At 60.7% G+C, this 27,929-nt stretch overlaps 1 protein-coding gene across 7 annotated transcripts in view; it reads right to left on the bottom strand.

The window, feature by feature from the left end:
* Nucleotides 1-652: 652 nt before the first annotated feature.
* The window catches only part of FLT4 (fms related receptor tyrosine kinase 4), a 40,862-nt gene continuing 13,585 nt past the window's right edge, over nucleotides 653-27,929 (bottom strand). For 3 of the 7 annotated variants that reach the window (XM_073887581.1, XM_073887583.1, XM_073887577.1), the window contains 29 exons: nucleotides 26,173-26,269; nucleotides 25,307-25,551; nucleotides 24,984-25,096; nucleotides 24,698-24,860; nucleotides 24,420-24,559; nucleotides 23,923-24,091; nucleotides 23,527-23,644; nucleotides 20,739-20,893; nucleotides 20,471-20,633; nucleotides 19,073-19,199; nucleotides 17,894-18,002; nucleotides 16,555-16,917; nucleotides 16,113-16,259; nucleotides 15,882-16,013; nucleotides 15,591-15,697; nucleotides 15,156-15,291; nucleotides 14,594-14,698; nucleotides 14,136-14,249; nucleotides 13,881-13,969; nucleotides 13,585-13,735; nucleotides 12,983-13,077; nucleotides 12,497-12,619; nucleotides 11,275-11,386; nucleotides 9,832-9,931; nucleotides 9,389-9,494; nucleotides 8,645-8,790; nucleotides 7,575-7,695; nucleotides 6,484-6,569; nucleotides 653-2,550 (listed from right to left, as the gene is read on the bottom strand). In XM_073887581.1, the coding sequence (XP_073743682.1) occupies nucleotides 2,352-2,550; nucleotides 6,484-6,569; nucleotides 7,575-7,695; nucleotides 8,645-8,790; nucleotides 9,389-9,494; nucleotides 9,832-9,931; nucleotides 11,275-11,386; nucleotides 12,497-12,619; nucleotides 12,983-13,077; nucleotides 13,585-13,735; nucleotides 13,881-13,969; nucleotides 14,136-14,249; nucleotides 14,594-14,698; nucleotides 15,156-15,291; nucleotides 15,591-15,697; nucleotides 15,882-16,013; nucleotides 16,113-16,259; nucleotides 16,555-16,917; nucleotides 17,894-18,002; nucleotides 19,073-19,199; nucleotides 20,471-20,633; nucleotides 20,739-20,893; nucleotides 23,527-23,644; nucleotides 23,923-24,091; nucleotides 24,420-24,559; nucleotides 24,698-24,860; nucleotides 24,984-25,096; nucleotides 25,307-25,551; nucleotides 26,173-26,269 (4,031 nt within the window). In that variant the 3' untranslated portion in view covers nucleotides 653-2,351. Of the gene's footprint in view, nucleotides 2,551-3,862; nucleotides 4,440-4,831; nucleotides 4,845-6,483; nucleotides 6,570-7,574; nucleotides 7,696-8,644; nucleotides 8,791-9,388; nucleotides 9,495-9,831; nucleotides 9,932-11,274; nucleotides 11,387-12,496; nucleotides 12,620-12,982; nucleotides 13,078-13,584; nucleotides 13,736-13,880; nucleotides 13,970-14,135; nucleotides 14,250-14,593; nucleotides 14,699-15,155; nucleotides 15,292-15,590; nucleotides 15,698-15,881; nucleotides 16,014-16,112; nucleotides 16,260-16,554; nucleotides 16,918-17,893; nucleotides 18,003-19,072; nucleotides 19,200-20,470; nucleotides 20,634-20,738; nucleotides 20,894-23,526; nucleotides 23,645-23,922; nucleotides 24,092-24,419; nucleotides 24,560-24,697; nucleotides 24,861-24,983; nucleotides 25,097-25,306; nucleotides 25,552-26,172; nucleotides 26,270-27,929 lie in introns of those variants that run through there. The other 4 variants (XM_073887580.1, XM_073887579.1, XM_073887578.1 and 1 more) reach the window with 4 other exon arrangements.

The following is a 27,929-nucleotide window of genomic DNA, read 5'->3' on the forward strand; positions in this document are numbered from 1 at the left end:
TGCCATCCGCTCACGTGTGAAGGGAAATCACACAAACATGGCAGGGCAGGGCTTGTGGAGGGCCCTGCCACACCTGCCTGGCTGGAGCGCATCTTCCCGGGGGGTGATGAAGCTGGGGTCCCAGCTTAGACCTCCCTGATCTCAGAGTCCAGACACACACTTAACCAGCAAGGTGACCTGGGTGCTCGCTGCACCCCTCTGGGCCTGTCTCCCTCTGGGCCTGTCCCCCTGGGTGTGGATGGGGGTGGTTGAAGGCACCTGCTGGGCCCCGGGGAGACAGGCCCCTGGGTCACTGATACTCAGGGCCGGAGGCAGCATTTGGCTCTAGGAGGTGGGGACAGAGAGCCTTGTCACTTTACCCATAAAGCAGACGTTAGGACGGGTTTGCTGCTCACCAGGCTGGGTGCTTCCCGGCATGGGGAGAGGAGCCCGGCCTCCTGGTGCTTCCCGAGCGCCCTCTGCTGCTGGCCTTGGGGGACTGCACAACTGGCTGGGGGGCGGGGAGGACCCGGAGCCCAGGCCTCTGCTGTCTGGTCCTTGGCGTGGCCTGTCCAGTGGCCTGGTGGGGCTGATGATCCCGTGGGAGGACGCTGGAATCCAATCTTCACAGACAGCCGGGACTTAGCTGAGAATCCATTCATTGTAACGCAAAGACTGGCATCAAATTTATTATTATCGTTTGTTAAATATTTTAGATCTTTTCGGAACACATGGTCTACAAGGCTGTGGTGGGTTTTCTTCCCAGTACATTTTCGCGGGTGCAGTCATGTGACAGGGGGAGAGGGGACGTAAACAGGTGGTATGCATGTAGGGAGGGCCCTGGAGGGGGCGGCGCCCCTGCACCTGCATCATGGGCCTTGCCCCTCTGGGTGAGAACAGCCTCTGGACTTCCACCAGCTAAGCCTGAGAACTGTGTCTCCCAGTCAGGTGACATCAGAGGAGGAGGGCCACTGGGGACAGCAACGATTGTAGAGACATGTGCGTTCGACGTATCTTAAAGGCACAATACACAAGGGGTGGTGGGGGGAGGGGATGTTCTGCTGGGCAAGCCCCTGCTCGCTGCATGGCCGCCTGTCCTGCAAGCGTCTCGTGGGGTGGGGGTGGGATGTCCATCTCCACGGTGCTAACTGGAGAAGGGTCTCTCTCGGCCGGGGTTAGGGGTGGCTGGGCAGTGAGTGCTGGAATGGGGGGGCCCTGGGCAGAACAGCTCCAGCCTCCAGGGGGCTCTTGGCCACTCTCCTGGGAGGCCAGAGGCTTGATCTGCCAGGGCGCCGACATCAGGCACAGACCGGGGGGGGGGGGGGGGGGATGAACACAGGGGCCCCCTGGGGCCACCAGAACGTCTGCTGATGGCCTCCTGGCACATGTGGCAGCTCCTCTGGGCCAGCACCAAAGACCTTCCTCAGTGGGTCCCGCGGTGTTTGCTTCTCAAAAGGCCATTCACAGCTTGGAAGGTGCCGTGGGTGGCAGATCCCAGCCTCCGAGGGAAGAACCAGCTATTTCTCAAACTGGGCTGTTCTGGACCATCAGCTGCTTCTTCCAGTTTTGAGCCAGGCAGGTGGGGCCGCAGTGGCCTGTGCTATGTCGGCACCTGCCTGGGGGTCAGAGGCAAGAATCATCTAGATTCAGAAAGACCTTCCTGGGCTCTCCTCAGACTAACGTTTTGAAAACTAAATTATTCACAGCAGCTCCAAGAGTCTCTGAAGTTCTAATGAAAAAGCATCTGTTGAATAGTTGTCATTACCCAGGGGTAGGTACACTGTGACGCTTGGCCCAGCAGAGACCACAGCCCCTGGGAGGGTGAGCTGTTTGGCCGGGCTCTGGAGAGGACACCCCATCCCCCCCCCAACTCCTTATTTGTTGTTTGAGATGGAAATATGGTGCCCTCTCTCAGCCTTGGAGAGCCAAGAAAGCCATTCCCACAGGAATGAGCGGGGACATTCCCACAATGAGTGGGGTGGGATTTGGGGACCGCAGCTCAAGTCTGGCTTCACGTCCATCACTGTGACTCTCAGACCCTCAGAGTCCTCCTCAGAAAATGGGGATCATGCCCCTACCCACCATGGTGGGAGGAGGCAATCCAGACCAGCCCCGTGGGTATGGGGCTGAATGGAATCTGAATCTCAAGGGAAGGCAGCCCCGGGGGATCCGCAGGGTGGCCTGGGGGTGCAGGTGTGGTGATGGAGTCCGGGGGAGCCCTGGAGCCTCGGTCTTGCTCTTCCTAACTAGGGAGGAGGAAACATGTGCTGACCAAGCTGAGGGAGAGGAGTACCCAGCCCTCTGCTTGCCTCTAGGCACGGCCCCCACCAGCTGTCAGACCCGAGGGCTTAGGGGCCTTGCCTGGCGCTGCTTCAATAACTGTCATCTGTGAAGAAGGGTGCACGGGCGGATGGGGGGCAGTCGCCCTTGTCCTGCGGCCCCACCAGCTCCCCGTACTCGCTGTTGTAGAACACCTGCCCTCCCCGTGCCCCCCGGTCCGGCCGCCGCCGCCGCCCTTGGGTGTCAGGGTGCGCCCTGGTCACGTCCACGTTCCGGCCCGGTCCTTTACAGCTGCTGAGACAGGGAAGGTGATGGTCAGTAAGACAAGAAGAGAAAAGGCACAGGACCCCGGTGGGGGTCTGGTTGGAGTCACCAAAGACACCACCAGAGCTCCAAGCGGGTGCAGAGCCCTTGGAGACACAGACCTGACTCGCACAGTGAACCAGAATGACGTGAGGGTTGGCAAACCCTGGAGCTTTCTCTGTCCCCAGCCTGCACGTGGGATGACGAACGCCCACCTTGTGCTCCCAGACCTGTTTCTCTCCCAGACTCGCCCATCTCTGTAAACGCACTTGACTCCATGGCTCAGGGCCCTGGGCGTCATCCTTGCTCTTCCCTTTCCCCAAACCCCTCACATCCAGTCCATCCAGAAGTCTTGTCTGTGCTGACTCCAGAATGGGCCCGAGCCCCTCTCTGCATGCCCGGCCCCGGTCCAGAGTGAGCGCCCACCTCTGACGCTCTGCACTCTCCTGGCCCGTCTCTCTTCTCCCAATGCTGCTTCAGAGATCCTTTCTGCCAGAGAATGTCCTTCTCCTGACAGATCCCCCAATGGCTCTTCGTCATTCCCAGAATGAGCACCAAGCTTCTCACCCTGAGAGAGGTGCCAGCCCCCACCCCTCCCTCCTCCCCGACGGCCCTAGGATGCTCCCTACTTAGCTCTCACTTTCTTTGAGATTTTGAAAAAAATATATATTTGAGAGAGAGAGCACCAGTGGGGAGAGAGGCAGAGGGAAGGAGAGGGAGAGAGAATTCTCAAGCAGATTCCCCACTGAGCGTGGAGCTGGAGCTCATGATCCTGAGATCATGACCTGAGCCGAAACCAAGAGTCAGACGCTTACCCGACTGTACCCCCCAGGTGCCCCTTCTTTGAGATTTTTGAAGACCTTGCTTCATTTCTTCTGATTTTGTTTTTGCTGTGCATGGTGCTCAAGCCTGGTGCCAACCTGACTTTTTTTCTTTCCTTCATAAATGACTCAGCCTTTTTGCCTGAATTCCCAGAATCTTTACCTTGAAAATCTAACAGTTCAACTCAGATATGCAGCCAAGTCCACTGCTCTGGGGCAGTTTTCCCAGGCCCTCTTCTGCTATGTACATTCAGTTCTTCTTTTATTTGAGAGGGTCCCTTGGGTTACAATTTTAAAATATTAGTTTTGTTCCACGGCCAGCATCGTCTCCTTCGGAGACTCCAATTTTATCTATACTGGATCTTTTCTACTCAAATATTGCACACTAGTTTGCACTTGCCAACTTTGCTTCTGGTCTTTTTACCTCTTTATTTATTTTGGTTTTCTTTTCTTTTGTCTTTTCATGTCCACCTTCTGTTTCTTTCCCTGAAAGGGAGCATTGATCGTATTTATTGATCCTTGGGCCTCCCCCAACCCTGGTCTTCATTTTTGTGGGTATTTGTCTTTTATTTGAATTTCTTTCCTGAACGTAATCAGCCACCATTTGATACCTTCGCACTGTTCATTTCCATTCTGAATGTTTGAATTTCCGACTCCTGGTGCCACTCCTGTTTAATTATATATTTAATTCATGTCAGAGTATTGTATCAGCTTTTCTCTGCTTCATTTTTTTTTTTGAGTGTTGACAGCTACTGAAAAGTTTTCATTCTATTTTTTAATTTTTATAATAACTGTATGGATAGTGTATGATATTTTTAATTTTTTTAAAAGATTTTATTTGTCAGAGAGAGCATGAGTGGGGGGGAGGGGCAGAGGGAGAAGCAGGCTCCCCACTGAGCAGGAAGCCCAATGTGGGGCTTGATCCCAGGACCCGGGATCATGACCTGAGCTGAAGGCAGATGCTTAATGACTAAGGCACCCACATCTTTGGCATCACCTTGAATTCCTTCAACTGCATCCTTCTTTGCAAAGGCTCCATTTGTGTTATGGTGTTGTATTGCCACCAGCAACCAACCAGTCACTTTGCTGGGAGTGCTGCCCCCCCCCCCCAGCTGCTGCCACATAGCCATGCTGACCTAACACAAGCCGAGGGCTTCCAGATCTTCCTCTTGCCTACACACTTGTAGGAGACGCCACCCTGTAGGGTGTGGATGTGGCATCCTTGCGGCCACTGAAAGGGCAGGATGAATGACTTGAAACTGAGGACCCTGTGGGGGCGAGTGCTGATCAGTGGTTCAAAGGAGACAAGAAAGGACTGGGCAGAGAGAACCCTCCTACTTCTCCCCCATGGAGCCATCCAAGGCCCATTCTATCCTTGCACCTGTTTGGAGAATGTTCCACATGCCAAGCGAATGCAGGTGCACCTCTCAATGGCTGGTCATGATGTGTTTCCGAGGGAACCTGTGTGGACAAGAGTGCTTTGTATTGCTGCTATTGTGAGGTGCACTTTCTGTAATAAACAATTCCCTTGGGTGTAGATCTGTCTTCTGGATTTTTGCTTCCGGAGGACTCTTATCTTCTGCAACTTTCTTCTTCCTTCAGCGCTAAGCACTCGCGTTCTGCTCACTGGCCATTCAGCACTGCCTTCCCCAGACGGCTGCCCCTGGTGCCTCAGACTTGCCCTGGAGCCTCCTCCACTAGACCTCTGCCTCCTCCCTCATCTCCCTGGTTTGTCCCAAGAACCTCGAGATACTCCTCTCTCCCGGGGCAGGCCCCATCTTCCTTTCCTTCCTCCATGACTCAGGTACAACTCTGCTGGTCCCAGCACTGGGTTTCCTACTCACACATAAACTTGAGTCTCTCTCTCCTGCTTACAGCACAGGCATGGGCTCTGAGGGGCCTGACTCCATGGGCTGTTTTTATGAAGATGTGTGGAGATTAGAACTTAAGTAGCAACCATCCCCTGGCTCACCCTCTTACTGAATTACCTTTTTTTTTTTTTTGAGATATAAAATACCGTTGGGTAAAGAAACATTAGCCAGATACTATTTCCAATAATGCCATTAGCATTCATTTTCCAAAACTAGGTTATTAACGGAGATCACCCAATAGGTGATCAAGGAGGCCAAGGTGCATGGTACAGCTGGGTACGTGACCCCCACAAACCACCAGCACCCACAGCAGACACACCTCTTGTAGGCTGCTGGGAAAATAACTGCTAGTTGGTTCAGGTGCAGAGATCATAAACATACCTACTGGAAAGGTGAAGAATCACATCAACTATCCTAACGTGATACAAATAAATACTTGCGATCTCGGGTAAAAAAAACTCAGTGACAACATCACACATTGATTAAAAAAGAGCATAGGCAGAAGCCAGGATTCGTTCCAGAAAACTGTGTCAGATGACCCCAAAAAGGGGCTCCCGACAAAGACACAGATCAAGAGTCCTATGCTTTATTGATTGAGCCAGCCAGGCGCCCTATAGGTTCTGTCATTTAAACAGCTGTGTGCAAGTTGACTTCTAGAGTAAGTAGGTAGACGTTTAACTATTTCACCTATACCCTTAAAAGATTAAACATTCAGGGTTTTTTGGGGGAGTGGCGGCTATCTTCTTGGACAAAGGGAGGTCACCCTCTGTACAGGCATGTGAGGATTTCTCTGTGACCGCATTCGTATCAAAAAAGGACACCAGCCAGCTCCAAGTCACATGATCTGTCTGACGGCTCCTGAGGCCTCGGAGCTTAAATGGGAGCTAAAATGCGGGCTGGGGATGGTGGTGGCGCCCCCTGGCTGTGGGAGGGGTGCATAGGCACAGTGGGCATGCTAGATCATACTCGGTTCACAAAGAGGTGGCCTCTGAGCACCTGTAACGTGGAAGGGAAGTGTGGGGACCAGCACCAGGTGTGCTGGGCCAGGATGCTGATGGGGGAGGCGGCTTCCCAGGTGGCCAAAGGCTGGTCCCAGAGCAGCTTGCTCTGAACACCCAAAAAAGAAGTAGGGAGCTACGAGAGGTTTCAGGTGAGTCAGTGATGGGCACACACAGGCCCAGCTTCCCCGTCCCGGCCCCTTGCAGGGAAAGAGGCTCTGGAAGCCCTACCTGAGCCCCCTTTCTTGTCTGTACCTGCTCTCCAGCTGCTCAAACTCCTCGGAGGCCAGCACCATCCCACTGTCCGTCTGGTTATCCTGTGTGGAGAGAACAAGCCCGTCTGCAGGTAGCCCCCCCTGCACCCCCGAGCCAGGACAGCGTGGCACGGACCTCCTCTGCAGACCTGACACCCGCCCTGTGGAAACTGAACAGAAAGCACGTGTCCGTTCCTCGCTGAAGCATGCAGGTGAGGGTCACACACCCCTGCCAGGGAGGGAGAAACTGAGGCTCAGGGTGCAGGCAGAGCAGGAACACAGGGAGAAACAGGGAGCCTCTTGAAAGAATCTGGCAGCTCATGGGGTAACAAAATGGTCCTCACGCAGACCCATCCCACATTTAGCGGGGCTCTGTCGCCCTTCGATGGTGTGTGACTTGGCATGGTTTTCGTTTTGCATGACATGGAGGGAAATAGCACTCTTGTCACAGCTGGGGGCCCCCCAACATCTCCATCTGCCCTGGGCGACAGGAGCCAGGGCCAGCACTCACTGAGCAGGCCCGTCTGCAGGGAGGCCGGGGTGGGAAGGTTCCCAGCTCTGTGTACTTGCTCCAGGCTGAGGATGAGTCTGTGCTTTTGCAAAGTGGACCCACGGGCTCCAGCCTCCCAGTTGCCCTGAGAGGTCTACTCTGCTTGAGTAGATCTGAGAACACTGCTGTGTCATGTACCCTGTACCCCGGCCTCTTCCTTGAGGGACACCGTCCCCTTCTTTGGCCACATGGCTTGGTGGCCACCAAAGGGAAGCCTTGACTCAGGCTAATCCAAAGATAATCATCTGGAAGGAGAAGCTGTCTTTCCACTGGGTTTCTCTGCTGTGTGAAGGGGAGACCGGTGTGTGTGAGGAGGGCACGGGGGAAAGACGCTGAGAGATGGTGGCATCACAGGGACACACAGACCCCAACATGCCCGACGTGCAATCTGGACTTGACATTTCAATGCAGCTCCCCTTCCTGAGCTGGTTTCCCCTGCAGGCCTGGGGAGGTCCTGATACCTCCACCCAGCGGAGAAAGCCTGATCTGGAGGGCATAGGCCCAGCTGCCCCACTTACCACAGAGGCCTTGTAGGTCGTCAGGGTCATGGGAAATTCTTCGAACGTCTTCATCCTGGAAGAGCCCTGGGTCTGAGTCCCTCTGGCCAGGCACCCCGGAAAGGACACGCAGTTGTAGTATCTGTGGGGAGAAAACAGAGTGCTGAAGAAAGCTCTCTCCACCTCTCCTTCTGCTCCCTCTCCTTTCAGAAGGACCCCAGGCCTGGGCTGTGAGTATGGGGCCTGGGTCTGAGTGCTGGTCTGAGTTCCTCCTGGGGGGGGGGGGGGCTGCCACCATCCACCGCTTGGCCCCCCTGTCCCGCGATGTCTCCTCTCCTGTGCAAGAGGAGAGCACCTCCTGGGAAGGGCATGGGAGGTGAGTGGAGCACACCCAGCCTGGGTGTGGCATGGGGCTGGTGAGATGGGGGGGCCTTCACCCCAGAAGGGGTCCCTCTGTGCAAACCACCACCTGGCCTGTGTGCACAGGGCCGTGTGTGCATCTGTGTGTGCATGTTTGCGTGTGCGCTGGGGTGGCTGGTGGAAGGAGCCTAGTGGGCACCCTGTCCCCCCTGCCCATGTCTTCCACTGGGGCACATGGGGTGGCGGGTCTTGGAGCCCTTCTCTCGGCAACCCCATTGGGAATGTGAACAGTCTTCCTGGAGTGTAAATAGCTGTTGGCAAGAGACCTTGGGTCCAGAACTCTGGGAAATTAGGCTATGTTCTAAATCCTGAACACGGGTGAGTGGCTGGCCCGTCCTGCTCCCGGGACCCGAAATTTCAAATTGGGGGGAGGGGCTTTCGGGGTCCAGGAGTGCCCGAAGCAGAGGAGGCTGCAGGGCAGAGGGAAGGTCTGAGGGGGCGTGGAGGAAAGTGAAGTCACAGGCTACATGGTCTTGGAGGGGCCCCAAGGCTCCCCGGGCCCTCTAGGGAGCCCCAGACCCAGTACTGTCATTTAAAAAACCACTGTGCTCTTTCAGTTGGTGTACAAAGGTCTCTCAAGTCCCTGTAGTCTGCTGGTCCTTGATGACTGGCGGGAATAAAATAGACCGCGTCCAACCTGCTTTCTCCCTGCCCTGGGGGGATCCGCTGACCTGGCGGCCAGGCTGTGCCGGTGCAGGCTCGGTGGGCTGTCCTCGGTGTCGGCCTCGGCCACGTGCAGGGCCGTGGTGGACGCTTGCAAGAAGCTGCCCTCCTCCAAGCTGTGAGAGCCACAGGGGGCCATGCAGTCCTCCTCCTCCTGGCAGGAATGGCAGAGGCCACGGGGGTGAGAGACCACCGTGCCCCCGTGGCCCCCAGCCCGCGCTCAGGACAGCCGGGGCTCCTGACTGGGGAAGTTCTGCGCTCCAAGGTGCTCTGGGGATTAAATGAGCCTGCCCGGCAAATTCTCCCAACAGGTGCCCCACTTACAAGGAGGGGGGTGCGGCAGGGGCAATCCCAATCCAGGGTCCCCTCTTTGGGGGGCAGACTTGGACTTCCAAATGCTGCAGGCAGCCCCCGCTCACTCCTCCAGATCCCAGAGCACCAGGGCAGCCCTGAGCTGGCTGAGCTCCCTGCACACCGCGCCCACCCCCGCCCAGGGGAGCGTCTGGGGGAGGGAGACGGAAGTCAGGGGTGGGTGTGGGGGGCAGAGCTATAGGAAGCAGAAGCGCAAAGAGGCAGGTGGAGGGAGGGACACACCATCCTTTGGCCGGAGACAGGGTCTCCTTGCAGACCCCCTGAAGACTAGCCTAGGGCTCCTCATGGCCAAAGACGGGCCCTGGTCAGCTGCTTGAGGGCCCTGGGGCTGGGGGCCAGAGATTGCTGCAGCCCAACCGGGAGGACAGAGGCACACTTACCTGTCGGCCCCCGCCCTGCAGCAGGTCCCCCAGGATCTCCACCAGCTCTGGGAATGCAGGCCTCTCTTTGGGGTCTCCTGACCAGCAGCTCAGCATGACACTGCGTCTGTGGGTAAAGCTGGCTGCTGGCCTGTGGTCTGAGCATGCCTGCACCCTGCACCGGCCGACCCCAGCTCCCCTGCCTAACCCCGGTCCCTCACGCCCCCCGCTGCCCCGGCCCACCCAGACTCTTCTGCCTGGGGGTGGGGGGAGGAGAGCTGTCAATGGACCAGTGAGGGGGTCAGGGGTGGAGTAAGAGACTTCATCTGCAGGTCTCTACCCAAACCCCATGTCTGCAGCCCCTCCCTATTCCTGCCCCCTGCCTGCTACAAGACCCCCCACCCAGGGCTACCTCCCTCCCCCTCCGACCCCCCACCACCAGCAGAGCCAGCCGGGAAACTCACATGGCGGGGGTGGCCAGCTCTGGGGCTCGCATCCTTGTGCCCTCTTTCAGCCTCTGGCAGAACTCCTCGTTGATCTGCACCCCCGGGTAGGGGGAGGCCCCTGATGGCAGAACAGGATGAGGTAGGGGTGAGTGGGGAGCAGGCACCTGCAGCTCAGCCCAGCCCCCCAGACTGCCTCTCTCCTGGCCCCCTATGGCAGGGGGCTGGTCCTGCTGCTTTCAGGCCAGGGTTGGGGCTGGGGGCCGGGGGCCAGGGCAGCCAAGGCACTTCTGTCTCCCAATGATTGTTCATTTGGTTAAAAGAGGATTATGGATGAAAACATGGGGGATCACCAGGGTCAGGGAGCCACACTGAGCCAATCAAGCCAGGCCTGTCACAATCACCCCTCTTCAGAGACACCCTCCCTGGCCAATCGAACCCCTTCCTACATCCTGTGGCTTTGCCTGCCAACCCACCCGGGACCTAACTCGTCCTAGCCCTGCGGCACCTGGCCACAGGAGAAACAGCCCCAAAGGGCCTCTCGGTCCCCCTGGGCCCCCGAGGGCAAGCCGCACAGCAGCAGGGCGATCCTCGTAAGACAAGTCACGCTGCTCTCTCCCTTGTTCTAAGCCCTGAGTGGCTCCCCTGGGACTCAGAGTCCGGGGTCCTCCCCCTGGCCGGCTCGCAGGGCCTGCACCGACCTCCCCTCCCCGCCTTGCTGCACCTCCTGACTCCCCCTGCCCATGCCTGGCCAACCGCCAATGCGTGGGGACCAGGAGCCTGGGCTGCCCCCTCACCCTGGCCTGCCGTCTTCCCCAGCGAGCCCCTTCATCAGCTGTGCCCTCCCCTCCAGCTCGCACACAGCCCTGCCCCTCCCTGCGCTCTCCAGGCCCTTGTGTTTGTAGCGATAGCATTCATCCTGGTGGCTCTTTGGAGCTTTTGCTTCTCCCTTGGCTTACTGCCCAACTCTGGCCTAGCGTGGGGGCTTCATCCTGGTCCCGGCGGGGCCCAGGGGCCCACGTGGAGCTCTCATAAGTAGGTATACCTGTGCCTGAGCATCCAGTCTCCTCCGGGACACTCCCCAGCCCTTGAAGGCAGGAGCGGTCTCCCCAGTGACAGGTTGAGGAGGGGGCTCGTCCAGGGAGGTGAAGATCTGGGGGACCCATGAGGCCTCTCCTCTTGGGACCTATGCTGATCCCGGGGACTGCCCAGGAAACACAGGCCGTGCCCTGTCACCTGTCAGAGGCCAGAGCACACCACCCTGCAGAGGTGGCGCCAGGGGGGCCCATGGTGGAGGCAAAGGGGAGAGGTGGAGGGCTCTTGGACCACTTGCTGAAGAACGACCGCTTGCTGCAGGTGCAACAGCTCTGGGCCAGTCGGCCCCCTGCTTCAAAAGGGCAGGTGCCATGACCTGCAGCCTAGGATCCTGCCTCTCCCCTCCCCCACAGCCTGCCCTGCACTTACCCAGGGAGAAGATCTCCCAGAGCAGCACCCCAAAGGACCATACGTCACTCTGTGTGGTGTACACCTTGTCAAAGATGCTCTCAGGGGCCATCCACTTCAGGGGCAGCCGGGCCTGGGGGAGGCAGAAGGAAGCACGTCTCCATGGAGGGAGGGAAGAGAGGAAGAAGGCCAAACACGTGGGCAGCCCCTCTCTCACCCCCAGCCTGCCTGGAACTCTGGAGCCACACCCCAAGAAAGGCCTTGGGCCATATCCACCCCTTGTGCGTTCACAAAACTCTCACAGTTGGCCCCCACCCCGTAGGTGCCTGGTGTCTTCCTTGAAGGCTTCTGCCCTGCTGCTCTCCTGGGTCTGTCTGGGCCCCTTTCTTCCCCTGTGTACTCTTGGGGGGCACTTGGAACCCCTCTTCCCCCAGACCTCAGACCTAGCCCCTGAGGAATTGGGACCCTGCACCCCCTCACCGTCCCCACCTCCGCTGCTCACTTGGTCCCCACACTGGAAGCCGTGCATCACTTCTGACTGCTCGTCCTGGGGCTTGTGATGTGCCTTCCCCATCGTCTGTCTCTCTACCTCCCGGGGCCTCTACCTGGGAGCCCTGAGGGCATCTGGCCCCTCTTGACTGGCCGCGGCCTCCACCCCAGCACACCCCCTCCTTCCTCACAGCCTGCAGAGGGAGCTTCTGGAAGGTGCACCTGACTCTCCCATCCACCCGCCTCCACTCAGCCGTGAGTTGAGTGAAGGGCAAAGGCCTTCCTCACGGTGGCTAGGCTGACAGGGTGGCCCACCACATCCTAGACCCATCCTGCCCATTGTCCCCCACTCCAAGCCTCTTCCTTCCTCCTCCGGGGCACAAACCCCCAATTAGCTTTGAGTGTTCATTCAAGTGCCTTCCTGGCCACCTCTGAGCACCACCGATGAGACGCACACTGTTCCCAGCACCCACATGCCCTTCTGTGACTGCACCATGCAGGGTCCACCTCTGATGCCGAGCCCATGCAGGGCAGGCATGCGGGGTCAGTCAGCGTCCACCTCATGGACAAAGGCAGGGGGCCACACAAGCTCCAGCTGAAGCACCAGTGTCCCTGCCCATCGGCTCCTGTCTCTACTTCCTGGTGGGGCCACTAAGGTCCCTGTAGGTGCGGGCTCTGTGACCTTCCATGGAGATGGCTCTTGGATGGGAGGTCCGTGCCCCCATCCTGCCCTCCCTCCGTGGCCTGCACTCACACTGCCCTTGCGCACGTAGTCAGGGTCTTTGTAGATGTCGCGGGCCAGGCCGAAGTCACAGATCTTCACCACATCGCTTTCTGACAGCAAGATGTTCCGAGCGGCCAGGTCTCTGTGGATGCACTAGGAGGACGGGGAGGGGTGAGGGGGTGGTCAGCACAGGTCCCCGGGGCCCACCCGTGCCTGAGCCTCGCTCTTTCATGGAGCGATTTCTATGCTTCCGCAGGACTCTCCATGGAGAGGGCTCATGGAACTATGGGGACAGAGGAGGCTGTGGGGTGGGACAGATTCCACATTCACCTCTCTGTCACTGACTAGCTAGAGATCTCAGGAAATCACTTCCACACTCTGGTCTCAGTTTTCTCCTTTGCAAAGTGGGAGTAACGCGTGCTGACCACGGCATTGCTGTGAGGCGAGCTAGGATAGGGCCTGTATGCTGGTGGTCTGCACCCTCCTCCCCTCTGAGGGGCCTGCTGGGGCAGTCACCTTGCGGGAGGCCAGAAACTCCATCCCTCGGGCCACCTGGAAGCTGTAGCAGACAAGGTCCTCCATCGTCAGCGGGCTCAGCCACAGGTCCTGGGCTGAACAAAGGGGCAAAAAGGGGTCAGGGGGGGGGGGGGGGGGGGGCCTCTTCCATGGCTCTCATCTTCTACCCTTCCCCAAAGGGACCATGTGTTCATCGCCCCTGGCCGCACCCCTCCTGGTCGGGCCCTTGAGGCCCCTGGCGCTAGCTAACAAGCGTGTGGGCCCCCTCCCCTGCCCCTCAGCACCCACTCTCTCTGCAACACCCACTAACCACTCCCAGAGCCGGGAATCTTGTTGCGTCCCCGGACCTTTGCACCTGCTACTCCCACCCGTGTCTGGAAGGCAAAGGCCTAGATGGCCAGTGATGCCCAATCAAATGTCAACCGTCTCTGTGGAAACTGTCCCTGTGGTGTCCTCCCTCCCAAAAGAAAAGCCCATTACACACTCTCCTAGGTAAGCCCCTCCAGGAAGGGCCCAAGGCCAGCTTCTCCCACAGTCCCCTGATCATGAGGCATCCTCCTGCCAGCCAGACCTCTTCGGGCAAGGGGAAGCCAGGCTCTTACCTTCTTGGACCGGAGGGGCCCGCCCTACTCCGCCCTTGCCCATCAGGAGGCGGGAGAGGAGAACCCTCTCGCTGCTTCCCGGCCTCCTGCGGTCAGCTTTGGCCCCTTCCACCATGGCGCGAAAGCGCCTTCGCTGCTCAGGGGACTTCTCCTGCGAAGGCAGAGAGTGGGTCTTAGGGGGGCTCCGCCACCCACAGCAGAGCCATTCCACTCCCCCCGCTCCCCTCCGCCTAGCCCACCTTGGCGTCCTGAGGGCTCCCGGCAGAGCTCCGGCCACTGGCCGGGCTCCCACTTACCGCATAGGGGCTGAAGGCCTCCCGCTTGGCACGCAAGAAGTTGGAGAGATTGCCATACTTGCAGAACTCCACGATCACCATGAGGGGACCTAGGGCAGGGCAGGAGCCAGGCGCTTGGTGACGGGGGGCAGGCCGGAACGCAAGCCCCTCAGCAACGCCCCCCCTCCGCCCTCCTGCACCGCCCCGGCCCGGCCCCGCCCATACAAGCCCAACAGGCCCCTCCCACCAGGGAGCCAGGGGCCGCGAGCTCCGTACCATTGGGCTTGGTGCACGCCCCCAGCAGGTTGACTACGTTGAGGTGGTTACCGATGTGGATTAGGATCTTGAGCTCCGACATCAAGGCGCGGTGCTCGCTAGCTGTGGCGCCCTCTGGAGGGGACATGAGGGCTTCGCATGGGGGCGCTGAGCCCGCCGCTCCCAACCCCTGCGCGTCCCGCTTCCCGGCCACTGGCTTAGCTAAGGCGCAGCCAGAGCTCCTGCCCGTGGGGGCGTAGGGTCCCCAGCTCGTCCTGCTCGCCCCTTGGAGGCTGGAGTTTCAGGTGGCACTGGGAAGAATTCCTCAGATCCGAGCCCAGGGCCTCCATGAAGAACCCTGGGGGAGACTCTGGCTCTGACCGTCAGTTTCCCCTCCCGAACCACAGCCCCCCCAGCCCACCCAGAGTCGCTGCCCCCGCCAGTCCCACCGCCCCCGCCTCCACGAGCTGACCGCACACCTTTCAGCATTTTCACAGCCACAGTGTCGCAGCTGCTGCCCTTATGGATTCCAAAAGCCGAGGCTTCCACCACCTTCCCGAAGGCCCCATGGCCGAGGACTCTCCCTGTGGGGGGTAGGGAGCCGGGTCCAGGTGAGCTGTACAAGGGCGAGGGTGAAGAGGGACGGGCAGCAGGGGCGACCCGCCTGGAGGGCCAGGAAGGAAGGCCCAGGAGGGGGAGGAAACTCGGGAGCCTCTCGGCCAAACAGGAAGAGCACGGAGAGCAGGAGAGAGAGAGAGTGGGGGGGGGGGCGAGGAGAGGCGGACAGGAAGGCCTGCATCCTCTCCCAGCAGGTGTGATGGGCCCCGCCCTGCTCAGAGCCGCGGGAAGTGACCCCGGGGAGCCTGAGAACTGGAACCCTGGCTCCAGTTCTTGGGATGCACGCCCAGATGGGCAGGTCAGGCCAGGTGGGGGCCAGGCGTGACTTTCTGGCCTGAGAATGGAGGGATTTCAGCACTTCAGAGAGAAGCGGTCTATGCTGGCCGGCAGGGTAGGGTGGGGCGGGCTGGGGGACCGCCTCACCGAGGTGCAGCCGCTCCCGGGGGAACTCCCACTGGCTGGCGTCATAGGACAGGTATTCACACTGCTCCTCCAGAGGCACCTCCCCAGGGTCCATGATGATGGACAGGTAGCCCGTCTTGATGTCTGCGTGGGCTGGCTGGGGTGGGGGTGGGGACAACTAATTGATTTGGCCGCACCACGGTCTTGGGTGAACTTTTCCCCAGGACAGATGGGATCTCCTTTGGGGCTCTCAAGCAAGGAGGGGACAGACGGACTGACAATCTCTGGTTGTGCAAGAGCCCAGCATGGAGGGCTCAGCGAGGCTTCCCAGGAGGTGAGGCTGCCAGGTGAGCCAGGGCGGTTGAGGACCTTATTCCTTATCTTACAGGCTGTGCGGGGCGTACAGAGACCCCACAAGGAGCGGTTGAGAGGCTCAGTTCTGGGAGGAGTGCTCACCCTCCTCATGTTACAGAAGATGAAGAGGAGGAGGATCCAGAAGAAGACAGCGATGACCCCGGTGCCGACAAGGATCACGATCTCCATGCTGCCTTTATCCTCGGAGCCTGAGTGGACAGAAAGGGGCTAGTCTTGTGTGTGCGCGTGTGTGTGCGCGTTAGGGGGAGGAGGGTGCACCCTGCGAGCAGCTCCCCTTCTGGTGGGCACGACTTGAGGGAGGTGGCTCTGAGAAGGCGCCAAGTGCGGGTGGGGGGGGCAGGTGGGTGGAAGGGTGCAAGGGGCAGGCCGGACCTTCCACCGCCACACTGGCGGAGGAGTTGACACAGCCCTTGGCGTTGCACACGCTGCACAGGTAGCGGCCCGCGTCCTCCTCACGCACGCGCTGTATGCTCAGCTTCTGGTTCGAGTCCGCCAGGTCGATTCCTGCAGGGGACATTGGGTTGCTTTGAGTTCAGAGGGGTTTGGGGCCTCAACCTGGTGTGCCTCTGCAGCCCCGCCCTTGGCCCGCGTCCACCACCCTACCAGACTCTTCCTCCAGCAGCCTCTCATCTTTGTACCACAAGATGCTGGGCACGTGTGCCCCGGCCACCGGGCACCTCATCTCCAGGGAGTCGCTCACGTTCACCAGGAGGTCAGTCAAGTTCTGCGTGAGCCGCGGGGCTTCCAGGGCTAGGGGTGGCGGTGGAGAGGGAGCTAGGTGGAGTTGCAGAAAGCAGGAGGGCGTGCGGGGAAGGGGTCCTCCAGGGCTAGGAGCAGAGAGGGGGGACGGATGGCGCCAAGCTCTAGGAAGGATCGGGTTTGAGCGCACGGTTGGGAGGGCTGTGGACCTCCACAGCGAGGGTGGGGGAGAGGACCCTCCCGCAGGTTCAGGCTCCCCGAGTGACAGCCCAGGCGCGTTCTGGGAGGGGAGAAAGTCTCCTTGGGCAGCGCCTCCAGCCCTCCCCTGCAGCCCCGCCCGCCTCACCCTGCACTGACAGGTACTTCTTGTGACAGTGCTTGTCGTGGCTGCGACGGTCCTGCACCTCGCATACATAGTCGCCTTCGTGCTCGGGCGCCACGCTGGGGATGGTCAGGCTGAGCGTGGCGTGGCGCGCCCCTGGCTCTGCCTCCTCCAGGTGGGCGGCCAGAGGCGTAGCGAAGAGGTGCACGTTCTTGCAGTCGAGCAGCAGCGGGTTCCCGTGCGCGTCGTGCAGCGTGGACAGGTTGAGGCGGTACCAACGCAGATGCTCGTAGGTGTAGTTGTCTGCCCGGCAGCTCAGGCGCACGTCCTGGCCCTCTAGGGGCTCCTCCGATGGCTCGGATTTTATGCTGAAGCCATCAGGGATATCTGGGGAGGCAGGAGGAGGCTCCGTGACACGTCTCCCAGAGTTGGCTCACCTCCCTGCCTGCCGTGGTGCCCGCTCTCCCTTTCCCGACTGCCTTTGGACTCACTCTGCTCTCAACCAAGAGCATGCATCACGTGTATCTGGGCTGGGTACCCCACCAGGGAGCTCTCTTCACCCCTCTTCTCCCCAACACTGACCAGTGGGACCAGCTCCCTGAAGTCAGCCCCACTGACTCCTCCTGCCTCACCTTCTTCTAGCCCTCTCCTGGACAAGCCCCACCCCGGCTGCTGCCCCTACTGCTCCCAGGAGCCCAGACCATCAGTGCAGTCCTTATCAGCACATTTGGTGCGGTCCCGTCCCATCCTCATGGCTGCGGACCACCCTCCACCACTGTCTTCTCCTGGAAATAATCTCATTGTTTCATTAGCTTGTGGCAATGCCTTGCTCCTGATTTCCTCTTGTCCGGCTGGCCACACTCCTCGTGGGGCTCCTGGGCTCCTCTCCCGGCTCCCTCCTGCAGAGTGTTGTCTCTGGCCCCATGTCTCCTTGGGGTGCCCTCATCTACACTCCTGGGCCCAGTGACTGTCCTTTAATGGGCTTCTTAGCTTTCCTGGGGTCACTAACGCATCTGAACATCGGAGAAAGCTATGGGTCTTCTCCCCAGAAAAGTGTACCTGTGAGCCAGCTGCTGTGTTGGGAAGGGGGCGGGAGGGAGACGGAGCCACAAGGAGTGGAGGGACACCAGTGGGGAGGCACCTCCAGGTTTGGGGGCAGCGGGTGCCCCTCCATCCCAGCGCACCAGCACCCCGGTCCATATGCTGATGTCCTCCAAATCTATCCCTCCCGCCCAAACCCAGGGCCCCAGTGCCCCACAGCCTCAGAAACTCACTGGGCCCCAGCTGGCCTCACTGGCCTCTCCCAGGCCTTCTCTCCGGCCTCCTGTGCCCACCTGGTTCCCGACCCACCCAGGTCACTCACTGGTCACGTAGAAGTAGATGAGCCGCTCGTCCTGGCCCACTTTGTTGAAGACCATGCACTTGTACATGGCGGACACGTTGGCATTCTGGATCACCAGCTTGCTCACCGTCTACGCAGAGCACGAGAACAGGGCTCCATTTCCTGCCCAAGTTCCTCCCACCCTGACCGTCCTCCCTTTCTGCAAGGAGGCCGCTGCGCCCAGCAGCGGGGTGGGGATGACTGAGGGCCCGAGCTGAAGAGGACCAAGGCTCAGAGACAGCACCAGGAACAGTGCGGCGGGGCGCAGGAGGTGAAGCCCTTGGCACAGCAGAGCTGGCTCCTCTGGGAAAATCAAGGACATGGCTAGGAACAGCTGCAGTTGAAGCTAAAGTCAGAGGGCAACGTGAGGCAGGGCTAGCGAGGCCTCTGGATGTGGATGGGCTCGGGTTGTGGCCACGTGGGGCAGGGGACAGGCCCAGTCTAGCAATGGGGCAGTGTGAGCCAGGGCTAGGATTTGGGGTGTGGAGCAAGGCTGGTCACTGTGTGAGATCCTTGTGATGTGCCACTTTCCCCCCAGGGCTGCTCACGGCCCCTCTCTCAGGGCCCTGGGTGGTGGCCTGGGAAGGGAATGGGTCCCAGGTCTCCCGAAGGACTCTGGCCTGGGGAGCAGGACACTTGGAGGCAGGAGGAGGAGAGAGGGCCGCTGCAGGCCCTGCCTACCATCCAAACAACCCCCCCACCCCATTCCAAGCTGGGCACTTCCTGGCCAGGCCTGGAACAGGAAGAGGCTCTGGAGGTGTGTAGGAAAACAGGAAGTGACTGTAGGAAGTGGGTGCCTTTGTTCAGTCCCCTCCCCCGCCTGGCCTCTTCTAGGCATTGCCCCCAGGCTGGGCCAGCAGCTCAGTTGTCTTCGGTGGGGACCTGGCTGGCCCCAGGCCTGACCCTCCCAGCCCTGGGGCCTGAGGGCGGCTGGGGCCCAGGGCCTGGCCAGGCTGCCTTCAATCTAAGCTTCCCCGTCTGGGAAGCAGCTGGAGGTCCCCCCACCCGCCAGCCCACCATCCACATGCAGGAAGGGGAGCTGAGGCCCAGAGACACTGCAGAGTGACTCTGCAAGCCTGGTAGAGGTGGAGAAGGCCAGGAAAGGGCCCCTCCCCACCTCCCTTCTCCTTCCCCATCAGTGGCACCAGCCGGTGCGCGTACCTTATTCTTCCCTTCCACGAACTCGGTCCAAGTGTCCAGGCTCTCGATGGGGTTCACGGCATCCTGCGTGGTCACCTCTCTCCAGTCCCGGCACTGTGGCATGTGGTCTCTCTGCTGCCGCCGGCTGCTGGGAACAGCCTGTCCTGTGAGGGCTGCTGGACACAGCCTTCCCCGGTAGGCGCGGGGCTGCTGCCCGCCAAGCAGCTCACACCTGTGGCCCCACGGTCCCCCTCTGGCCTGCAGCGCCCACCATCCCTTACTCGAGATGTGCCCCTTCCTGCAAAGTCCACCTAGATCTTCCGGGGTTGGGGGGGTGCAGCAGAGTCACCACTCCTGTTCCAGGAAGCCCTCTCTCTCCTCCTTCCAGAGCTGCAGCCCCTTCCTGGGCTGAGTGTGACCCCAGCACCTTTGGTCTCTTGTTGGGACATGGGTCTGGGGTCCCAAGGGAGGCTCTTCTCTGCCTCCAGCAGAGCAGAGCAGGACCACAGGGTTTTGTCAGTTGGTCCAGAGCATAATGGTAGAGCATCAGAGGGAAGCAAATTTGGAAGTGCCTGGTGGTCTAGAAGAATCTCTCATGAGCCTTGGAGGCAGCAGGCCACCCCTACAGAGCCTCCTCCTCTGACCGTGCTGGGGTCACGGCCCATCTCCGGGTGCAGCCGCTCTGTCTCCTCCTGGGGTTCCCAGCATCCATCCTTGCCCAGCCTGTGACCCTCTACCCTGCCCACAAGGATCTCTAGCTGAATGGCAAATGTGGCCCCCCACTCCTCCCCACTCAGCGCCCTTCACGGCTCCCTAGTGCCCTCCAGACCGCTGGCCACCTCGGCACCCTCTCCCATCTCTTGTGTGTCCAAGCTGTCCCTGCTTGGAGCATACTCTGTCCTGTTGGCGCCCAGCTCAGCACAGGGAAGCACGGCCCAGGCGGGTTCTGCTGCTTACAGCCGTGACCTTGGGAGAGGCAGGTCCCTCCTCCAACCCTCCGTTGCCTCCTCTATAAGAGGTCATCGTGAACAGGGCTAAGGAAAAGCTAACTGGGCATGGTTGGTGTGTCGCGGGACCCAGTACAAGGCTCATAAAACTAGCTCAGGTCCACCCACTTGGAGCCCAGGTTCCGTGGTCCTCTTGGATGATGCAGTTATGGGTCCTGGGGGGCTTTACTTTCAAGGGGGGCTAGTGAGGGCTGCACCATCCCCAGTGTCCAGCCCAGCCTGACTCATGCTAGGGCGGGTCCAGGCCTTGCTCAGGCGAGGTGAGGTCAGGGATTGGCTCTCGTTGAATTGTGGTGGGGTTTGAGCTTAGAGCAAGGCTCTGGGGAGGGGCTCAGGCAGGGAGTGGGGGTCACGGCCAAGGTTGGGGACGGGGCCGGGAAGCGGGGAAGGAACAGGCTGGAGCCACACTCACAGGCTGCGCTGGGTGAAGGCCTTGCAGGGTGTCCACGGCCGCCAGTGCCACTGGACGCTGAGAGGAGGGGGCACCCCGTAGGCAGTGCAGGTGAGGGCCTGGCGACTGTGGCGGGAGTACGTGCTAGGGGAGGAGGCCTCCTTCTCGTGGATGTGGGGGGGCACTAGGGGCAGAGGCAGACAGCTGTTCAGCAGGCCCCTGTCAGCACACCCACCGCCTTTCCCCCACCCAGCCCCCTGGCGTCCCCTCCCCCATCCTGCCCCTGTACCGTTTACCACCAGCTCCAGGCTGATGTTGCGCTGCAGGCCGGCCACGGAGTTCCAGAGGGCGAGGGTGTAGATGCCTGCACTGGCCTCCGTCACCTCCTTGAGCACCAGGGCGTGCGGACTCTGGCGCCCGGACACTGACTTCCTGTCCTTGTACCTGGCAGGAAGGGAGTTCAGGGGACTGCGTGGACCCCACTCCTGCTCCATCCCGGCCCTCCTCCCCCTGCCACACCCAGGCCCCAACAATGGCAGTAGAGGCAGAAGAGACTGGCGCCAGTGTCCTGATGGGCCCGGCTCAAGCAAGAGACACCTCCTGCACCAGACCAGGCGGGGGTTCAGGCTGGGGCAGCTGACTGCAGACTGGAGAGCTATGGGGATGGTCTGCGGGGTCTGCCCTGGTCTCACGGCACCTGCAGGCTCGGGACAAACTACAGCGCCTGGTACGCCCCACCTCTCAGAGTGGTGTGTGCTGGGAAGGATTGGAGGTGCGGTCCCCTAGAAGCACAGCCCAGACCCTTAACCCATGGGGGCCCTGCCTCACTTTCTGACCCCAGCTCTGCCCTTTCTGGAGCTTTTCAGATACAGGAGCTTCTTGCTGTCCTCACACTCCCAACTGGCGCCTGGGCACTCGCTGTCCCCACCTTGCTTGGATGCTCAGTCTTCTAGACACCTGCATGGCTCCCTCTCTCCTAGATACAAATACCCACTCATTAGAGCAACCTTTCCCTACCGCCCTAGGAACCAGCTCCTGCCCTCTGCCCTGCTTCTACCTGCCTGCCCATGAGAACCCTGCTTTTCACACGTGAGTCTGTTGGCCATCTGTCACCCCCATGGAGCGGTGCAAAGACTGTCCCCCGTCCCTGTACGAGGGGAGAGCAGTACATGCAGTCCTCAGTGCATATTCATATGCAAACAAATGCACATGCAAATAAACGGATGCCTTCCACCCCAAGAGGTGACACCTGCCCAGGCCTGAGCTGGAGTGCTGCAAGGCAGCTATTCTGCAAGCCGGGCTCTACCTGGGAATGGTCCTTCCCCTGGTATTCAGCCAAGGGTGTAAGGGAGGGACCTGACTCAGCCGGGGTCCCACGGTAGGACAGGGCGGAGTAGACCTGAGGCTGTGTTGTCTGCCAGGCTCTGGTGCAAGCTCCTGAGCCCGCCACCTGCAGCGTCAATGATCCTACACAAACCCCTTCATGGCCCCGAGCCCCCAGGGTCCCCAGTCTAAACACTGGGAAAATGGACTTGCTTGCAGGCGTCATGAGGTTTAACTGAGTTACAGCATTTAGTGTGAGCACTGGGCTGGACACAAAGGGTGCTTTAGGAGTGGAGGACCAGCCTGTCTATCTGTCGGCTAGATCTCCATCCATTCATTTATAATCATCACATGACAGCCTAGAAGAGTCCCCTATGGGGCTGTGGTGGTTACTAGTGCCCCGGGGCCAGTGTCTCAGTGGACAGTGGGCCCAGTGAGCACTTCTTGGAGGCAGATGTTGGCCAAGTAAGTGGAGAAAAGCCAGATGCAGCGGGAATGGTGAGACGCAGCCAGCTGCCTGAGCATCAGGCCTGGGCCAGACCCTGGATGCAGCAGAGCTGGGCTCCCCTCGCAGAACAGCGTGAGTCCTGCTGGGCTTGGAGGGCAGGGGACAGAGCCCCGGGGGTCTCCAGGAGGCTGACGTGTGAGGGAGGCTCCAGGCTGCCCCCTGCCCTCCCAAATGCTGGTCCTGTACCAGGTGCCCCCAATGGACCCCAAAACCTGTGGCCTCAGAGGTAGGGTTATACCAGGTCCAGGCCCAGGGCATCCTGAGGTCCTTCCAGGAAAAGCCTGCTGCCAGCCTACGGCCAGCCCAGTGAGAGCCCAGCTGAGAATATCTGGGACCTCTGCTCACTCAGCCCCAGGCTTTCCGAAAAGGTCATCCTGTCTGGAGGGAGCTCTCACAGACTGTGAAGGGCAGGGCTCCTCTGGCCAGCTGGGAAAGGATGACCAGCTGGGAAAGGATGATGCAGAGCCCTCCCAGGGGGCTCAGAGCTCAGGTAGGAACGCCCTGTCCCCTCCCCCACCTCTGTTTCCTCGTCTGCACTACGGGGTCAGGCTAGAGTGTGACCTCCCAGCGTTGGGCCACGTGGAAGTCTCAGATGACCCAAGGGTGTGTGTGGGGGTGCTATGCCAACCTGAGCTCTTAGAGAGCTTTCGGGGAGCACCTAGCAAGGGTGGACCCCCCTCAGTGACCCTTGATACACCCCATAGGGAAGGTCTTACTCTCAGGTCACAGACCAGAGCTGGGGCTCTGGAGCCTGTGGGCCTTCTGGAAACTCTTGCTTCCTGCCACACAGCTCAGGCCTGCCCCAGAGCCTGGCTCTACAACAGTTTGTGGAACCCCTGTGGCATCTCCGAATTTCTGGATAAGAGGTCCTGGGGTGGGGGTGGCAACCTGTTCAGAGGGAGGCCTGAGAAACCCAAAGCCATTGCTGCAGGGCAGGCCAGAGCTCTAGGACCTTGTCCACCTGGTGGGGCCCTCGGAGATAATGAGTAGGTGCAGGGATCGGTTAGATAAAGCCCAGCAAGGCGCCCAGCACGGCGCCCAGCATGGCGCCCAGCGCACCCACACACGGACAGCAGGCTGGCAGTTGCAAGCCTGTGCAGTTTTGTAGCAAGATAACTTTCCCTCTGGCTTAGATATTGTATTAGGTGCAGGTTTCTTAGAGTGTCTTCAGAGGAGAGGTCCCGCCCCGGGGTCTGTTCTCGGGCTGGGCCTGGGGCGTAGCGGGGGCAGGGGCCAGGGCTGGTACCATTGGAACTCTGGCGGGGGGTACGCCGCTAGCTTCACAGGCAGCTTCACCAGCTCGTCTCCTGCCGTGGCCTCCAGAACAGGACCCTTGAGCCACTCGACGCTGATGAAGGGCTTTTCTGCCAGATGGGAGGCATCCGTGTAAAGCCGGGGCCTGGAGTCACTGACCCATCGCTGCCCAGGGACTCCCAGCCATGGTCCAGCACCCCCAGCGGCCAGACGCCTGCAGACTGGGGCTCATCCTGCCCTCCGGGGGTCCACTCATTGCCCTCTCTTCCCTCTGGCTAGACTCCACACTGCTCAGGTGCACCCTAACCTCTGACCCCCGCCCACTCTGCACACAGACCCTTGTTCCCCAGCCCTGATGACTGACACCCGGCCCAGCCCCAGGTCATACCATGCACAATGACCTCGGTGCTCTCCCGGAACCGCTGGATGCCGTTGTTGGCCTCGCACACATATGGGCCCAGGTCGTGCTGGCTGACGTTGTAGATGGTCAGGATGCTGGAGAGCTCTGTGTGAGTCTGCTGGGAGCGCCGCTCTGGCACCCACTTACCCCGCTCTGCCTACCCACACCCAGGGGAAGCCCAGGGTCAGAGCAGGTGGGCTCTGGCGGAACTGAGCAACAAGGGCACATACCCCAGCCCAGCCATGGCTCTGGAAGCCTTGCACCCAGACCCAGACTTTTCCTTGGGGCAGCCCCTGTCATCAGACAAGGGCTCCTGGGGCAGGACTGGGTCCACACCTATTCAGAGGCCAGTGTGCACCAGGCCGGGTGGGCGTGGGCAGTGATGGGGACTCCTGGGGACTGTGTGGGTATAGGGCAGGTGGAGGCAGTGACGGGGGCTCCAGGGGATGGTTCCAGTATGGCCCTGCTGGGGCTGTCGGCTTCACCTGCTTCCCTGGATAGTCCCAGTCGAAGGTGACACCCGAGTTGAACTCGGCCCACACGGTGCAGTTCAGGACCAGCTTCTCCCCGACCAGCAGCTCCAGCGACTTCTTGGGGAACAGCTGGATGTCATAGAGCTCGTTGCCTGGTGACACATGCACAGTGACCCCCACGCCCCTCACAGGATGGCACAGCACAGGGCACACAACTGTGGCCCCTGTGGCCCCGTCCCTGGGATTTGGGGGATGCCCCATCCTCCTCCTGCGCCAGACAGCGCGCGTACCTGTGATGTGCACGAGGAAAGGGTTGGATAGGAAGTCCTGGCCACCCCAGGTGGTCTCGCACTGCAGGTACAGGGCCTCGCGCAGCAGGGGCGTGGGCACGCGCATGCCCCGGCGGTCGTCCCACACCACCTCCTGCCCGTCAGGCCGCAGGGCTGAGTTTTGCTGTGGGGACATGGTGGCTGTCACTGCCCTCTCTCCTGGCCAGACCAGTGGCTGCCTCTCCCTGGGACGTGACGGGAGGGGGCTGGATCCCGGGGTGGGGGTCGGGGAGGAGGAGGGCCGTACCGATCGCAGCGTGACGTTGAGGCCCGGGATGGACACCAGGCAGGGCACCCACATAGAATCCTTCCTGTTGACCAGGAGCGTGTCTGGCTTGTTGATGAATGGCTGCTCCATGTCTGAGGGGAGGCAGCAGGTTGTGGGAGGGGAAGGCGGGGCTTTGACTCAGGTGAGGGGCAGTGGGGCAACCCCCACCGCCCCCCGCCCCCCGCCGCCCAGGGCCTGCAGGCTGGGGCTCGGGGGTGCAGGTGCCAGATGCCCCTCCAGGATCCAGGCCCCTGCCCGTGCCTCCTGGGCAGCTGCGGGGCAGGGTGGCCTGGCCCCCTCACCTCTCACGAACACATAGGTGCTGGCGGCCGTGGTGCCCTCTATGCGGGCTTTGATGTACTTGTAGTAACAGCGGTAGCTGCCCGTGTCGTTGGCGCGGGCCTCGTGCACCAGCAGCACCTTGCAGTAGGGCCTGGTGTCCGTGCCCTCGCAGTCTTGCACAACCCCTGTGTCCTCACCGTCCTTCTCCCCTGTGGCCGGCGCCTCCTGAGCCCCTGGCCAGGACCACTCGAGGGGGTGCTGCCCCCTGGCAGAGGACACGAGAGCACAAGAGGGGCCCCAGCTGCAGCCCCGGGGCACAAGCCTTGCCTGTAGCTTGTCTTACCCAGAGGTCAGAACAGCCCAATTTGGGGGCACACGCCATGGACCCAGCCGGGGCAGGGTGCTCCCTGAGACCCCTCGGGGCCTTTGCCTAGCTCCTAAGCCTACATGGGGTAGGCTGGCCTGCAGAGAAGCCTGCTGATCATCCCCGGGGCTGCAGGGACCATAATGGGTCTGAGCACTGTGCGGGTGGGCCTAGAGCCAGGGGAAGGTGGCTGGGGGTGGGTGTAGGGGACCTGGGGTCCATGCAGGGTAACCTGGGAGGTGGGCATGGACCGGCCTGGAGCCAGCATGGAGTGACCCAGGGGTAGGGGTGGGCGCAAGGTGTCTGCAGGGCCAGGGATGATCCGTGCCTCCAGGCACCCACACCCAGGTGACCAGGGAGCCCCCCTAACCCTTGAGGCCCCTTTGCCCTCTACTTCTACCACCTCCTGGTTGGTAGGGACTCCCATGCATTCTCCTCTACCATCTCCTGCCTTGGCTTTCTCCGGTCCCCTTGGCCTGGGGGGACCCAGGCCCCTGTGCCCCCGGGCTGAGGACTGAGTACCTGCAGGAGATGGACAAGCTGTCCCTGGAGTCAATGACGTGTGTCTCCTCCGTGATGTTTAGGGTTGGGGGGGTCATGGAGTAGCCACTCACCAGGCCTGGGGTGGAAGATGGGGTTAGTATGGCGCTTGGTCGTGAGTTCACATGGTGACATGGTGATGTCAATGCGGTCCTGATGGACCTTCCCTGCCCATAAGACCAAACTCCTCCCTAGGGCAGGGGCTGCCCCAGCTCTTGGCCCTGGGCCATACCTGCAAGGCCCCAAGACAATCAGGAATCTCTACCTCAGGTGCCCCTGGCCCTGGTCCCTGGCAGCAGACTGGTCCCAGCCCCCAGTGAACCCTGACCTAACCGAACCCCAATCTTTGGCCCCACATAGGCTCAGCTGCCAGCATGAAGCTGACGGGGGAGACCGCAGGCCTCATCCTACACTGGGGGAGACCTGGAGTGTGTGAGCCTCACATGTCTGTCGGAAGGCCCTTCCCTCCTGCACTGTAGAGGCACTGCGGCTGCTTGTAGGGGGGGCGTCTCATGCGGCGCGGCCCTCCCCAAATGCCCAGAACCAAGGGACCCGGCTTTCCCACTAAATTTTGCCCATGAGCTCACCTCTCCCGGGTCCCGTGGCGTTTACCTCCATCGGCTTCTGTGCACCCTCATAGCCCCCTCTGGCTGCCCTAGCTCCCCTCCAGTCCCCGGGTTTTGTTCCTTCATTCTTCCCGCAGGGCTTGACCCCAGACACACAAATAACCCTGCTTTGCTTGCTTGAAAACCCTCCTGCCACCCTTGCAGCTTCTAGCCCACTGTCCTCCTTCCAGCAGATAGCTTGTGCCTGCGTGTGTGCATGTTGATAGGTGTGGGTCCGTGTGTGTGTGTGTGTGTGTGTGTGTGTGTGTGGGTGTGGACCTGCATGTTTGTGGGGCTGGTGTGTAAGTGGTGTGTGTGGCTTTGTGCGCGGATGTGTATGCATGTGTCTTTGACAGGTCAGTGTGTGCGTGCCCATGGGCGTGTGCGCTTGTGTGTGTGCGCACGCACGTGTGTGTGCGTGTGTGTGAGATCCCGGTGGGGGTGGGAGCAGGCCTTGGGGGAGGCCTGGACCTGGAACTCTGGCAGATGCATCCTGCCAGGACCATCCTGAGACAACAGGAAGAGAGGATTGCGTGGCTGGAGGCCCAGGGCTGTGTCCTGTCCCTCCCCCTTGTCCCTGTCCTCCTGGGGGGCACAGCCCACTATTGGCCCCGGCCCGCAACCCTCTCCGGTCCCACAGATCCCTCCCCTATCCTCTCCAGCCCAGTTCTCTGATGCTCAGTGTCCTGCCCTGGCAGCTAATTGTGGGACATGGATCCCAGGGGCCTCCCACCGTACTTGCCTTTATACCACCCTGACCCTGACCTGCCCTAGGAAACAGTACCAGGACGGCACGCTCTGTACACCAAGATCTCATTTCACGGCATCCTATGGACAAGGCAGCCACTAGCCAGGGCCTGGCCCTCCCCTCCCTTCCATGCCTCCTGCTGGCCAAAACTTTCTAGGCACCACACCACTGTAGGTCAGAGGCAGAAGGTCCTCACTGAGCACCTAGTCCCATTGCACAGACAGGGAAATGGAGGCCCTCCTGCTGGACAGCACCACCACTTTCAGAAGGCAACTCCTTGCCTGGCTGCTGTGACCACTGCAAAGTCCCTCCTTAGCCTGAACCCAGCGCACCCCCTCCTGCCACCAGCTCCATCCTCCCCAGGGTGAGTGTTAGCCCTCCATGCA

The sequence above is a fragment of the Callorhinus ursinus genome, unplaced genomic scaffold (assembly GCF_003265705.2).
Source record: "Callorhinus ursinus isolate GAN/ISIS: 27379988/994484 unplaced genomic scaffold, GSC_fseal_2.0 scaffold81, whole genome shotgun sequence".
Taxonomy (NCBI): domain Eukaryota; kingdom Metazoa; phylum Chordata; class Mammalia; order Carnivora; family Otariidae; genus Callorhinus; species Callorhinus ursinus.